Below are 16,604 nucleotides of genomic sequence, written 5' to 3' on the forward strand. Positions count from 1 at the left end.
ACAGGTCCGCAGATTACTGTCAATGAACGTCTCATTGGTGTACTCTGAAACATGATGAAGTCACTGCATGAGAGCAATCATCTTTATCACTGTACATGGGAACTAGTATAAACACAAAATAAAGTTACATTATTATTTAGCGACTTTGACATTTACCTTGCTATTCTTGATACTGATATTCCTACCGACAGCCACGAAATAATTAATGCACGCATATTAGGGCTGGGACGAGTCCAAATTTACTACCCGGGTACTTTATTACCCGGCCCTACCCGGGTACTCAACTGCAGGTCTCAAGAGTTGGGAACAAAATGTCTGATTGGGAATTGTTTTATCGCAGCCCTGGCCAAAACTATTGAGATTCATGTATCAAACGATCCATACACTGAAGTTGACCTTTACTCAAACATATACCAGTCAAACGGAATGTGTGCATCGTCAGAAATAAATGCGAACATAAGCGATTTGTGGTGTAACCAATGAGCTATAGTGAGTTTTTGTCATCAAACAATATATCACGCGACTAACCACGGGTCCGGTAAGTCCTGTGGGTACCCGGGTCCTACTCAGGACCTACCCGACCCGAGTACCCGAGTACCCGAGTTACCCGTCCCAGCCCTAACGCATATCATCAACCACTTTGTCAATATGTAATTTCATCATCTGCAATTAAATGGCTTTGCTCAGTGGTATTTTGCAAGTCCTCTAGCACACAAGGGAGGTTATGACAAGAATCACAGTGAGTCACAGTGAACGAGTTCATTACAAAAAGCTTTCATACCAGTTCAAGGGTCGGACATCAGAGTCAGAGCTGTCTCCTACCAGTGCAAGACATGTGTCCTCAGCCAGGTCGAGTTGACCTTTCACCCCTCTTACAGCAATAGAAAAAGTGGAACGTGCTATTTACACATTCCTAGAACGTTCTGACCAACTTCAGCATGTACTATTCCTGCAATAAATATAAGATAAAACCGTTATGCTCGACACTGGTGCATGTCAACACCCTTTTATATATTTGTATTGGACTTAAGCGAAAACGATGTTCCCACTTCCGGGTCCACGGCGGAAAATATGAAAGGATTAGGTCTTGATCGCGTGTTTTATGACTGATATATTCAAATAGGAGATTGGTAATGGAGAAACAGAAATCGTTCATTGCAGTCCACGCAGGTAAGTAACTTCGAACACATACCTTTAAGCTTTCATCTGTCACCGAAGGTGAAACAATGGCATTGGAAAAAAAAAAGTCAAAGGGAAATTCATTTTGCAAACTTACTTATGAGCAATTGCCAGGCATATTTATCTATCTTTCATGTTAACTTGAGACTGATGTAACACTAACAGCCAGGGTGCAACCACCATTACCATACAGCCACTAATTAAAGTTCCATCAATCCAAGAATGGCAAGATGCTTGGAGATCCATCAAGCCATCTCAAGTACCATCATTATGCTGTTATTCTGTCTTGGTACAAGACAAAAAGGGACAAAAACCCATCTCTGAAGAAATGGTCCGAATGATCCAATTTATTTGATCATTGTGATGCACTTAAAGGGGCACCAATCTCTGGCTTCTGAGCGTGACAAGAGACTGAGCTACCGTCTTCAAGGACAGCTAAATAAACTTGGAGGCAATATTTGTTATACGCATTTTTGAACATTGATTGGTTACCCGTGATCTATGAAGATTTCAACAAAGGGCGAATGTCATTAATTTCTTTAGCCAAAATAAACAGACAAAAAGACTGCCGAAATCTCATGGGATGTCGTTATTTGGAAATACCCCTGATGGTTATAGTTTAATAATAAAAAAAAGTATCCCTGTTGTGAAAGCATTTTCGGATTTCGGATTGCGTGGATAATACGATTATTACTTCCTTGTTGTCATCCATGTTTTCTGATATAACCCTACACCTGTGTATTTGTCGTCATTCACTTGATGCTCATTTAATGAATTTATTACAGGTATAATTAGTGGTAGCACCACTAAGATTACCTGATAAAGGTTCCCATTCGGCATTACTTGTGTCTGGGGTAATTATTAAATTGTAGGGTCCCTCGTCTGATAAGCATCACAGTTGGCGGTTATTTAGTTGCAGGCATCAGTTGTGTCAATACATTGTCACCCTGTACCATCAGTGGTGCAAGCTGATTACTGTATGTATACACATCACTAGCAAGTTACTAAAGTGTTCTCACGTGTGTGCTGATGACACGTGAAAATTGATAAATGGGTAAAACAGATTAAGATTATGTTAGTGAATCTATTGTTCGAGATATTACTTAAATAATCATGCCAATTGAGATGGGGACAGTGAGATCGATAATATTCAGCCCCTCCATGACCATCAGCCGCAGCACTGAAATGTAGTGTTGCATCCAGACCTGGTAATAATCTCTCATAACATGATGTTTGGTTTTCGTACATTCACTTTGTTGATTGTCTAAGGCACCGCGATTCACTGTGCAGAGTTGCATCCCTTGGGCACTCCAGAAACCTATGATTGTGGGTTTGAATCCTGGTTCGCTCCGATAATGTTTCTAGGTTTGTCAGCACCATACCTTTGCTCGTGGGTTTCACCAAAGTGGTAAACATCTGAGACCTACATCACTTCAGGCTTTTATCCCACATTAAGCTGACATGCCGTGATATAACTGGAATACTGTTAAAAGCGGCGTTAAACCCAACTCACTCACTCACTGTATAACTCCAACTTGTTCCCAGGTCCCAGGTTTGACACAACAAAGTTCAACTGAAAATTGATACAGATGATATCATTTAACTTGAAAAAAATAATGCATTTTATAAACAAATTGGAAATGTTAACATTGTTAAGAATATGTGCTGTGGTTAATAATATTTCTTTGTAATGAATGAGTGAGTGAGTGAGTATTGTTTTACGCCGCTTTTAGCAATATTCCAGCAATATCACGGCGGGGGGACACCAGAAATGGGCTTCACACATTGTATCCATGTTGGGAATCGAACCTGGGTCTTCGGCCCGACGAGCGAACGCTTTAACCACTAGGCTACCCGACCGCCCCTGTAATGAATGAACTCAACAGCTACCTCCCAAGTCTTGTTTGTAATTGTGCAAGTTGTGACTCTCTTTCTATGGTTAATTTCCTGCTGCAATAAGTAATGTGTGATGTGTTTATTTAGAGAAGTGTTACATGTAAAATTCATTATGCTATCCCTGTGAAGATCCATGCTTGTCATAAAAGGAGACTGTGCTTGTTTTAAGAGGCGACTAACAGGATCGGGTGGTCAGGCTCACTGACTTGGTTGACGCATGTCATTGTACATGTTGTATCCCAACTGCGTAGATTGATGCTCATGATGTCAATCACTGGATTGTCTGGATTGATTATTTACAAACCGCCATCATATACAGCTGTAATATTGCTGAGTGGGGCGTTAAACAACAAACAAACAAACAAACGTTACGATATCAACATGATTCTAGAATTACCTCAGCACAGCTCGAGTTTAGCATGGATGGTACCTGGGCTCACAGCCCTGGGCTGGCTGTGTTGGTGTATCATCAGACCTAGATTGTCTGGCAGTCAACAAACATCAGTGTTTTCATTCCAGGTGCTGGCTATCATTCAACAAACAAAGAAACAGAGTACAGATCGGTGTGTAAGGATGCATGCAAACAGGTGGGTATATTATCAGCTGTGTACTTGCATCAGCCGTAGGGGAATCATACTCTTGGTCTCCAGGGCTCGCGTTTTGGTTAACCTAAACTAACCCCTGGTTCCATTCCCGTGGATTTTGCGATTTCAGATTCCCTACCCTTGTTTTTCATCAGCCAGTATATTTTGTGAAGGCTGTTAATATTAATTTATTTTTTGTCTTATACCAAGATGACTGCTATATTTTTCCGGTTAGTTAGTTGTAGTTTTTTCCAAAGATTGGTCCAGAATGGAAACTTTTGCCCCAAAAATAAATTATGCAATCTACATGTGACTGCAATCTTCCTGTAGCCAAAGCTAGCATTTAGAAAAATGCATGAAGCTTCAACATGTACTCCAAACTTACTTACTTACTTACTTACTTGCTTACTTACTTACATATATTGGAGTGCGCTTTCCGACTGCAAGCGTATGTCGCACACGGGCCCGGCCAGGCCATTTAATGTGTTTCTAAAAAAGGGGAAAAGTGAGTTTGTGCCCCCCAGGAGGGGGGCTTTAGGGGTTGCTTATATAGTAATTTTGAAATTTTGAGATTTGGAATGAATGCCAAGAGTGGGTGGATGACGAACTAAGGGAGCTGTGTGAGTTGGGTGGTTGTTAGATTAGGTAGTTTTGGTTTTGATATTTTATTTGGGGTTTTAATGTGACTAATTAGTCCTGTTTTAATTAGGTATATGCCTAAGGCTTTGAATTTTTCTAATTTAGTTTGTGGATTTAGGATTGATTCTAGTGTAAGTGCGGTTTTAAGATTTAGGGTGTTCTGTAGTGTTGTTCGGTGTGTTTGGTTGTGTGTACAGTGAATGAGAATGTGTTCTGGTGTTTCTTGTTGTTTGCAATGTGGGCAGTTTCCTGTTGTGTGTAGATTAGCTATTTTACGGTGATTATTTAGTTTGGTGTGGCCTGTTTGTAGTTAAGTAATTATTCTGTCGATTTTTTTGGATGGGTGTAGTATTTTTGGTTTAGTTAGGTTTTTTTTTAGTACTTTCTTGATTTGGCAATACAACAATGTTTATCATACCTCATGTCACAATGAAGAGATCTGATTGGTCCATGTGACCTTAATAAAATACTATGTATCCCGCCTAGGAGGGAAACAAATTTCTTGGCAGGTGAATAAATCCCTTTTAGCTAACCATGGACCGCCTCCGTGGTCTTGTGGTAGAGCGTCCGCCCGGAGAGCGGAAGGTCCAGGGTTCGATCCCGGGCCGCGTCATACAAAAAGACGTTAAAAGATTGTACTTGTTGTTACCCTGTCTGGCGCTCGGCATTAAGGGGCTAAAACAAGGACTGGTCGGCTCGGAGTCAGTATACTGTGTCTGAGTGGGGTATTCATGTTAAACTGCGGCATGGTATCTCAGTGAGCTAGCACTATAAATCGGCATCAGTCCGGACTAGTACAAGCAGCCACACACACACATACACGTGCATGCACGTCGCTATATAAGTGCAATAATCTTGGACGCGACGTTAAACCCAATTTCACCTCACCTCACCTTTAGCTAACCATGAACAATTCTGTCTGCACATGGATTTCTGAGAGGCAGAATAAATCCCTTATACCCCGCTTCAAGCCCAAAAGCCGCGCACTTTTCCCGAGGCAATGGAAATCATGTGACATAGCACAAGTAAGCCTCAGCTCAATCGAATTGCTGTTTTTTATCAATTTTGAATTTGTTTTAATTCTTTTACAATGTCATATTAAAACATGTCAGCATAAAATCCCATGTACCCCTTGTGATCCTGCTATCACTGATAGTAGTACGCATGTTGCATAATGGTGTGTTGAGCTTTGCTGTGACCAACACGGCACTACAGTGATATTTATGGGATGTTACATCAAATATCTAGGTTTGCCTGAGGCATAAAAAAATATTCAATATCAGTATGGTAATTGATGTTAAACCATTTAACATTTGGCTGTGATTTAATTATCATTTGCAAGAGTTGGTTTGTTCAATTTACAAAATCTCCACTGGAAACTGGGCAAGCAACCTTTTTTCAATCAGTACATGTATCATTTGGCATATTTACATTCAGCCATCAAAACAAAATATATCGGCATGCTGGTGTGTGTTCCAGGCAATGGAGATTCTTCACAAGGAAGGGAATGCAGTGGAAGCAGTCACCAAAGCCGTGTCAGTGTTGGAGGTTAGTCAGGAGTTGATGGGCATTCACGGTTGTAATTCATGTCATGTTCCACAGAGCTTTTTGTAAGTAATGTTGCGAAACTCATTTGCTATTGTTACGTTTTCTTGCCCTATTCTGAAATTTGAACTCAAGGTCTTCTCCAGGAAGTAAGGATGGTGTGTAGTATTGGGGACTGATTAGGGAGCAACCATTTGATATTCTGGGGGCTGAGGGGGCCTTGGATTTTATTGAAAAAAATATATTGTTCCCGAAAATTGTTTAAAAATCCATTTTGCTTCAGAATCATGAAAAAAAAAAGAATTCATTTGCCACAAATATTACATTATTGCAAGGTGTTTTTAAAAAAAAGAAATATTCAGGCTCATCTATTTAAAGAAGAAAAATACCCGGTTTTGTAGATGTAGCTAAAAAATATCTGTGTGAAGTCAGAGTACACTATGTGAAGTCAGGGTACACTGTGTGAAGTCAGGGTACACTGTGTGAAGTCAGGGTACACTGTGTGAAGTCAGGGTACACTGTGAAGTCAGGGTACACTGTGTGAAGTCAGGGTACACTGTGTAAAGTCAGGGTACACTGTGTGAAGTCAGGGTACACTGTGTGAAGTCAGGGTACACTGTGTGAAGTCAGGGTACACTGTGTGAAGTCAGAGTACACTGTGTGAAGTCAGGATACACTGTGTGAAGTCAGGGTACACTGTGTGAAGTCAGAGTACACTATGTGAAGTCAGGGTACACTGTGTGAAGTCAGGGTACACTGTGTGAAGTCAGGGTACACTGTGTGAAGTCAGAGTACACTATGTGAAGTCAGAGTACACTGTGTGAAGTCAGGATACACTGTGTGAAGTCAGAGTACACTGTGTGAAGTCAGAGTACACTATGTGAAGTCAGGGTACACTGTGTGAAGTCAGGGTACACTGTGTGAAGTCAGGGTACACTGTGTGAAGTCAGGGTACACTGTGAAGTCAGGGTACACTGTGTGAAGTCAGGGTACACTGTGTAAAGTCAGGGTACACTGTGTGAAGTCAGGGTACACTGTGTGAAGTCAGGGTACACTGTGTGAAGTCAGAGTACACTGTGTGAAGTCAGGATACACTGTGTGAAGTCAGGGTACACTGTGTGAAGTCAGAGTACACTATGTGAAGTCAGGGTACACTGTGTGAAGTCAGGGTACACTGTGTGAAGTCAGGGTACACTGTGTGAAGTCAGGGTACACTGTGAAGTCAGGGTACACTGTGTGAAGTCAGGGTACACTGTGTAAAGTCAGGGTACACTGTGTGAAGTCAGGGTACACTGTGTGAAGTCAGGGTACACTGTGTGAAGTCAGAGTACACTGTGTGAAGTCAGGATACACTGTGTGAAGTCAGGGTACACTGTGTGAAGTCAGAGTACACTGTGTGAAGTCAGGGTACACTGTGTGAAGTCAGGGTACACTGTGTGAAGTCAGGGTACACTGTGTGAAGTCAGGGTACACTATGTGAAGTCAGGGTACACTGTGTGAAGTCAGGGTACACTGTGTGAGGTCAGGGTACACTGTGTGAAGTCAGGGTACACTGTGTGAAGTCAGAGTACACTGTGTGAAGTCAGGGTACACTGTGTGAAGTCAGAGTACACTGTGTGAAGTCAGAGTACACTATGTGAAGTCAGGGTACACTGTGTGAAGTCAGGGTACACTGTGTGAAGTCAGGGTACACTGTGTGAAGTCAGAGTACACTGTGTGAAGTCAGGGTACACTGTGTGAAGTCAGAGTACACTGTGTGAAGTCAGGGTACACTGTGTGAAGTCAGAGTACACTGTGTGAAGTCAGGGTTCACTGTGTGAAGTCAGAGTACACTATGTGAAGTCAGGGTACACTGTGTGAAGTCAGGGTACACTGTGTGAAGTCAGGGTACACTGTGTGAAGTCAGGGTACACTGTGTGAAGTCAGAGTACACTATGTGAAGTCAGGGTACATTGTGTGAAGTCAGAGTACACTGTGTGAAGTCAGGGTTCACTGTGTGAAGTCAGAGTACACTATGTGAAGTCAGGGTACACTGTGTGAAGTCAGGGTACACTGTGTGAAGTCAGGGTACACTGTGTGAAGTCAGGGTACACTGTGTGAAGTCAGGGTACACTATGAGAAGTCAGGGTACACTGTGTGAAGTCGGGTACACTATGAAGTCAGGGTACACTATGTGAAGTCAGGGTACACTGTGTGAAGTCAGGGTACACTATATGAAGTCAGGGTACACTGTGTGAAGTCAGGGTACATTATGTGAAGTCAGGGTACACTGTGTGAAGTCAGGGTACACTATGTGAAGTCAGGGTACACTGTGTGAAGTCAGGGTACACTTTTGAAGTCAGGGTACACTATGTGAAGTCAGGGTACACAACGGTGGGTACAGATACACTTTGGTGGGTACAGACACACCATTCGAAGTCAGGGTACCCTATGGTGGGTACAGATACACTATTGTGGTACAGATACACTATGGTGGGTACAGATACTCTATGGTGGTACACATACACTATGGTGGTGCACATACACTATGGTGGTACAGATACAGTACGATGGGTACAGATACAGTACGATGGGTACAGAAACACTATGGTGGTACAGATACACTATGTGGGGTACAGATACACTATGGTGGTACAGATACATTATGGTGGGGACAGATACATTATGGTGGTACAGATACACTATGGTGGGTACAGATACACTATGGTGGGTACAGATACACTATGGTGGGTACAGATACACCATGGTGGTACAGATACACTATGGTTGGTACAGATACACTATGGTGGGTACAGATACACTATGGTGGTACAGATACACCATGGTGGGTACAGATACACTATGGTGGTACAGATACACTATGGTGGTACAGATACACTATGATGGGTACAGATACAGTATGTTGGGTACATATACACTATGGTGGGTACAGATACAGTATGGTGGATACATATACACTATGGTGGGTACAGATACAGTAGGTGGTACAGATACACTATGGTGGGTACATATACACTATGGTGGTACATATACACTATGGTGGGTACAGATACACTATGGTGGTACAGATACACTATGGTGGTATAGATACACTATGGTGGGTACAGATACACTATGGTGGTACAGATACAGTATGGTGGTACAGATACACTTTGGTGGTACAGATACACTATGGTGGGTACAGATACACTATGGTGGTACAGATACAGTATGGTGGTACAGATACACTATGGTGGGTACAGATACACTATGGTGGGTACATATACTCTATGGTGGGTACAGATACACTATGGTGGGTACAGATACACTATGGTGGTACAGATACACTATGGTGGGTACAGATACACTATGGTGGTACAGATTCACTATCGTGGGTACAGATACAGTATGGTGGTACAGATACACTATGGTGGGTACAGATACACTATGGTGGTACAGATACAATATGGTGGGTACAGATACACTATGGTGGGTACAGATACACTATCGTGGGTACAGATACACTATGATGGGTACAGATACACTATGATGGGTACAGATACACTATGGTGGGTACAGATACACTATGGTGGGTACAGATACACTATGGTGGTACAGATACACTATGGTGGGTACAGATACACTATGGTGGTACAGATACACTATCGTGGGTACAGATACAGTATGGTGGTACAGATACACTATGGTGGGTACAGATACACTATCGTGGGTACAGATACAGTATGGTGGGTACAGATACACTATGGTGGGTACAGATACACTATCGTGGGTACAGATACACTATGATGGGTACAGATACAGTATGGTGGGTACAGATACACTATGATGGGTACAGATACACTATGGTGGAACAGATACACTATGATGGGTACAGATACAAAATGGTGGGTACAGATACACTATGGTGGGTACAGATACACTATGGTGGGTACAGATACACTATGGTGGGTACAGATACACTATGATGGGTACAGATACACTATGGTGGGTACAGATACAGTATGGTGGTATAGATACAGTATGGTGGGTACAGATACACTATGGTGGGTACAGATACACTATGGTGGGTACAGATACAGTATGGTGGGTACAGATACACTATGGTGGTACAGATACACTATGGTGGTACAGATACACTATGGTGGGTACAGATACACTATGGTGGGTACAGATACAGTATGGTGGGTACAGATACACTATGGTGGTACAGATACACTATGGTGGTACAGATACACTATGGTGGGTACAGATACACTATGGTGGTACAGATACACTATGGTGGGTACAGATACACTATCGTGGGTACAGATACAGTATGGTGGGTACAGATACACTATGGTGGGTACAGATACAGTATGGTGGGTACAGATACACTATGGTGGTACAGATACACCATGGTGGTACAGATACACTATGGTGGGTACAGATACAGTATGGTGGGTACAGATACACTATGGTGGTACAGATACAGTATGGTGGGTACAGATACACTATGGTGGTACAGATACACTATGGTGGATACAGATATTCTATGGTGGTACAGATACACTATGGTGGGTACAGATACACTATGGTGGGTACAGATACAGTATGGTGGGTACAGATACACTATGGTGGTACAGATACACTATGGTGGGTACAGATACACTATGGTGGTACAGATACACTATGGTGGGTACAGATACACTATCGTGGGTACAGATACAGTATGGTGGGTACAGATACACTATGGTGGTACAGATACAGTATGGTGGGTACAGATACACTATGGTGGGTACAGATACACTATGGTGGGTACAGATACACTATGGTGGTCACAGACACATTATGTTGGGTACAGATGCACTATGTGAAGCCCATTTGCAAATATTAACACAATTATAAATGATAAGAAAGTAAATATAATTTGTCTTTTCCATGCAAGGCATGCCTTCTGATGTTCATTCATTTTGAGTTTTGTTATGAAATCGATCCAATATTCTGCACCCATTGAAACCTAGAATTTCATTGATGGAATGACCTGATGCCAAGTTACACTGGTATACACTGCATCATGGCACCACAGGGAATGCGGCAAATGTTGCCAGATGATTACATTACCATGTTAACAAATAATCAAAATTACCAGTTATTCCTCCACAGTGATAACACATTGTATTAACACAGTCGCATGGGTCCCAGAGCTGAAGCAGGTTTTATGAAATGTCTGTCTGAATTGTCTCCCTTGAGACACTCTCAACATGACGAAGGCAACCAAGTACATTTTAGACAGGATTGGGATCGACAACAGCTGATGATGACATAATCATAATCATGTGATATATACAGGATACTCACGTGGGATATACATCTTCCCGAGGCAAGCGTGTCCACTAGCCTGTATCAAAGCCTAGTTTCTACCCTTGCCACATCAAGGCCACTTTTCTTGGCTTGACCCTGGGGCCACCTCGCCTAGATCACAAGTTGTGCCTCTTGCAATGAAAACGCGATATCCAATCAGATCACTATCCTTATCTCATACAACTTCACAAAGTACCTAAGCAACGACCTAGTTGACCAGATAACAAAATCATTCGTGATTAAATCCATGACACAAAAACATAGGCAATTGTTTTTTTGATGAAAAAAACGTGCCAACAAAGACAGGCAGCGGTGAATCTCTTTCATATGAAGGTGTACCAGTCGTGGATGTTGATTTTGTGAAAAGTTCTCTGATTGAACTTTCGATAGTTCAATCATATTTAGCACAGAAAAATGGGCTTGATGTGGCAAGGGTGGAAACAAGACTTTGATAAAAAGGCTAGTGGACGCTCTTGCCTCGGGAAGATGGGGATGTATTGATGAAACAATTCTTTGTATTCAAGCATATACTGATACAAGAAAGTTTCCTTCTCCCTACAAACTCTGCCATGTTGTCTGCTAAAACATTTTTATTCAATAAAAGTGATCCACCAACACCAAATTTCACCAGTGTCAAATAAATGTATTCTGAGAGCAGTTTATTTTCTGGGTCTTTATTATATTTTACCTCTGCAACCCTTATTTCGTCAATAATTTCTCATGACGTGTTCATTCAAGAGTTGGTCCAAAACTTGCTATTTCTTCTCAACTTAAGCTGACATGCTATGATATGACTAAAATACTGTTCAAAGCGGTGTCAACCAACTCACACACTTACAATGATGACTTGTTTATGGTTATGCAACCTTTCTCCTCAGGACTCTGAGCTCTCTGAAACTGTCTCTCATGACGTTATTAACCTAAGTATATACGGTTATGCAACCTTTCTCCTGAGGACTCTCTGCTCTCTGAAACTGTCTCTGATGACCTTATTAACCTAAGTATATACGGTTATGCAACCTTTCTCCTGAGGACTCTCCGCTCTCTGAAACTGTCTCTCATGATGTTATTAAGTTTGATGTATATGGTCATGCAACCTTTCTCCTCAGGACCCTGAGCTCTATGAAACTGTGTCTGATGACTTTATTAAGCTTGGTGTATATGGTCATGCAACCTTTCTCCTCAGGACTCTCCGCTCTCTGAAACTGTGTCTGATGACCTTATTAAGCTTGGTGTATATGGTCGTGCAACCTTTCTCCTCAGGACTCTGAGCTCTATGAAACTGTGTCTGATGACCTTATTAAGCAATGTGTATATGGTCATCCAAACTTTCTCCTCTGGAATCTCTGCCTTCTGACACTGTCTCAGATGACCTTATTAAGCTTGGTGTATATGGTCATGCAACCTTTCTTCCCAGGACTCTCCGCTCTCTGACACTGTCACTGATGACCTTATTAAGTTTGGTGTATATGGTCATGCAACCTATCTCCTGAGGACTCTCTGCTCTCTAAAACTTTCTCTGATGACCTTATTAAGCTTGGTGTATATGGTTATGCAACCTTTCTCCTCTGGAATCTCTGCTCTCTGAAACTGTCACTGATGACCTTATTAAGCTTGGTGTATATGGTCATGCAACCTTTCTCCTCAGGACCCTGAGCTTTCTGAAACTGTGTCAGATGACCTTATTAAGCTTGGTGTATATGGTCATGCAACCTTTCTCCTCAGGACCCTGAGCTTTCTGAAACTGTCACTGATGACCTTATTAAGCTTGGTGTATATGGTCATGCAACCTTTCTCCTCAGGACTCTGAGCTCTCTGAAACTGTCACTGATGACCTTATTAAGCTTGGTGTATATGGTCATGCAGCCTTTCTCCTCAGGACTCTGAGCTCTATGAAACTGTCACTGATGACCTTATTAAGCTTGGTGTATATGGTCATGCAACCTTTCTCCTCAGGACTCTGAGCTCTATGAAACTGTGTCTGATGACCTTATTAAGCTTTGTGTATATGGTCATGCAACCTTTCTCCTCAGGACTCTGAGCTCTATGAAACTGTGTCTGATGACCTTATTAAGCTTGGTTTATATGGTCATGCAACCTTTCTCCTCAGGACTCTGAGCTCTATGAAACTGTGTCTGATGACCTTATTAAGCTTGGTTTATATGGTCATGCAACCTTTCTCCTCAGGACCCTGAGCTCTCTGAAACTGTCACTGGTGACCTTATTAAGCTTGGTGTATATGGTCATGCAACCTTTCTCCTCAGGACTCTGAGCTCTATGAAACTGTGTCTGATGACCTTATTAAGCTTGGTGTATATGGTCATGCAACCTTTCTCCCCAGGACTCTGAGCTCTATGAAACTGTCACTGATGACCTTATTAAGCTTGGTGTATACGGTCATGCAACCTTCCTCCTAAGGACTCTGAGCTCTATGAAACTGTGTCTGATGACCTTATTAAGCTTGGTGTATATGGTCATGCAACCTTTCTCCTCAGGACTCTGAGCTCTATGAAACTGTGTCTGATGACCTTATTAAGCTTGGTGTATATGGTCATGCAACCTTTCTCCTCAGGACTCTGAGCTCTATGAAACTGTGTCTGATGACCTTATTTAGCTTGGTGTATATGGTCATGCAACCTTTCTCCTCAGGACTCTGAGCTCTATGAAACTGTGTCTGATGACCTTATTAAGCTTGGTGTATATGGTCATGCAACCTTTCTCCTCAGGACTCTGAGCTCTATGAAACTGTGCCTGATGACCTTATTTAGCTTGGTGTATATGGTCATGCAACCTTTCTCCTCAGGACTCTGAACTCTATGAAACTGTGTCTGATGACCTTATTAAGCTTGGTGTATATGGTCATGCAACCTTTCTTCCCAGGGCTCTCTGCTCTCTGAAACTGTCTCTTATGACCTCAGTAAGCTACAGGTATATGGTCATGCAACCTTTCTCCCCAGGAATCTCCACTCTCTGACGCTGTCGGGTCGGTTGGGTAGCCTAGTGGTTAAAGCGTTCGCTTGTCACGCCGAAGACCTGGGTTCGATTCCCGACATGGGTACATTGTGTGAAGCCCATTTTTGGTGTCCCCCGCCATGACATTGCTGGAATATTGCTGAAAGCAGCGTAAAACCATACTCACTCACTCACTCACTCTGACACTGTCTCTGATGACCTTATTAAGCTATGTGTACATGGTCATGCAACCTTTCTTCCCAGGAATCTCCACTCTCTGACAGTGACACTGTCTCTGATGACCTTACTAAGCTATGTGTACATGGTCATGCAACCTTTCTTCCCAGGAATCTCCACTCTCTGACAGTGACACTGTCTCTGATGACCTTATTAAGCTACGTGTACATGGTCATGCAACCTTTCTTCCCAGGACTCCCCACTGACCAATGCAGGCCTTGGGTCCAGCCTGACTCTCGAAGGGTGTGTGGAGTGTGATGCCAGTGTCATGGATGGACGCACTCTCACATCTGGAGCTGTCGGGTGTGTCATGGGTGAGTTGGAATTAGAGAATAACCAATGAGCTAGGGGGAATCACAGATTATCTGTCCCAGGTGAATGATTAGGATAGTGGAGTGTGATGATCCTACTCTAGCTCGTCTGGAGTAAGGATGGTTTCAGTTTATGTTTTCACTGACTTGACCGTGACACGAGTCGGGTGACCTGTGAAGATCTAGGTTAGAATTGGTCTTCAGCAACCCACGCTTGTCATAAGAGGTGACTAACGGGATCGGGTGGTCAGAGACTTGGTTGATGCATGTCATCTCATCCCATTTGCATGGATCGATGCTCACCATAGACCATCATCATATAGCTGAAATATCGCTACTGAGCGTGGCATTAAACAACAAACAGAAAAAGATTAGTCAGATTCACAGTCATTCTTGATTGTCATACTAAAGCACAGCTAAGGCAAGATTCTATGGCCTGTGTTATTTCGTTTATCTTTTTCACAGTGTTACAAGTGTGCCATCTCTCAGAGAGTTGTGTCTGTTTCAGATGTGCAGAATCCAGTGCAGGTTGCAGAGCGACTGGTCCAGACACAGGTACAGGGAGGTCTCTCTCATGGCCGCATACCCCCCAGGTTAGTGTCACGTAATGGCAACAGGCAACAGCGCATATTGCTTCAGTTATCCCTTCAGGAGTATGCTAGGCCAGAATACACCATGTCATAGAGCTGACGGAACTAATGGCAACAGGCAACAGTGCATTATTGTTTAGGCAAATTATATTTAATTATGAAAGAAGTCGCCATAAAACAATATTAAATATATCCATCCATCCATCCATCCATCCATCTCTGTATCCATCCATCCATACATCCATCTCTCCATACATCCATCCATCCATCTCTATCCATCCATCCATCCATCCATCTCCATCCATCCATCTCTCCATCCATCCATCCATCCATCCATCTCTCTATCATCCATCGTTCCATCCATTCATCCATTCATCCATCCATCTCTCTATCATCCATCTATCCATCCATCATCCATCCATCTCTCGATCATTCATCGATCCATCGTTCCATCCATCCATTCATCCATCCATCTCTCTATCCATCCATCCATCCACCCATCCATCCATCCATCCACCCACCCATCCATCCATCCATCCACTGTTGCAGCATCCTAGTAGCTCATGGCGCCAGGCAGTGGGCTGATCAACAGGACATCACTCTGACAGCAGACGCCGGCCATGTAACAGGTCAGTGAGGCCTTCCATTTATGTTTTGGTGCAATTCATATGATTTAAGCTGCAAGATTGGTACTTATGTTACCGGTATTACATTTGACAGCTTATGAAAAGGAAATATTGCATCTACGCACTCAAGTGTCCTTCAGATTCTTGTAGGAGCACTGATTACCGATTGGAGTAAAGTGCTTCATTTTACAGTGCAGGGTTGTGTTCTTAGCAATGCAAAGATTTGCTATAAAATCCCAGATTCTTCCCCAAAAGATGCTTGGTTTGTCAGCACCCTTTCCATGATTGTAAACAGATACAATCAGCATCTCATTGGTCTGTTCTTCACCATTATACAGACACACAACATTATCAATGAAATACTGTACAAAGCCTGTTTAAGGACCACGATGTATGTTAAGTTATAACTTTAATAAACTCATTCTTGTTACATAATATAGCCATGTCATGTGTTTCTGATTGTTTTTCCATATCAAATCAATTTGCAGCTTTGATGTCACTGATTGTGTGACATTATACCTTTTTAAAGTCTGTCATTGCTGGTCCAGTTTCAATTCCATTTCATGCCACTGTGTTGTGTTGCTGATTCTGTGACTGCCCTGATGATGTGGATCATTGCTGGTCCAGTTTCAATTCCTTTTCATGCGGGGCCACGGGTGGCCCAGTCGTCTAGAGCCGCAATTCGCTGTGCAGAGTTGCGTCCCT

The 16,604-nt window shown here is 42.5% G+C and overlaps 1 protein-coding gene across 1 annotated transcript in view; it reads left to right on the plus strand.

Annotated features, from left to right (window-relative positions):
- The first annotated feature begins 1,037 nt into the window (after nt 1-1,037).
- LOC124134812 (threonine aspartase 1-like) overlaps nt 1,038-16,604 on the plus strand; it is an 86,243-nt gene continuing 70,676 nt past the window's right edge. The window contains exons 1-6 of the mRNA XM_046499859.2: nt 1,038-1,170; nt 3,595-3,662; nt 5,778-5,846; nt 14,566-14,686; nt 15,192-15,276; nt 15,823-15,902. Of these exons, the coding sequence (XP_046355815.2) occupies nt 1,134-1,170; nt 3,595-3,662; nt 5,778-5,846; nt 14,566-14,686; nt 15,192-15,276; nt 15,823-15,902 (460 nt within the window). The 5' untranslated portion in view covers nt 1,038-1,133. The remainder of the gene's footprint in view (nt 1,171-3,594; nt 3,663-5,777; nt 5,847-14,565; nt 14,687-15,191; nt 15,277-15,822; nt 15,903-16,604) is intronic.

Source organism: Haliotis rufescens, unplaced genomic scaffold (genome assembly GCF_023055435.1).
Source record: "Haliotis rufescens isolate VD_foot unplaced genomic scaffold, xgHalRufe1.0.p SCAF_3, whole genome shotgun sequence".
NCBI lineage: Eukaryota > Metazoa > Mollusca > Gastropoda > Lepetellida > Haliotidae > Haliotis > Haliotis rufescens.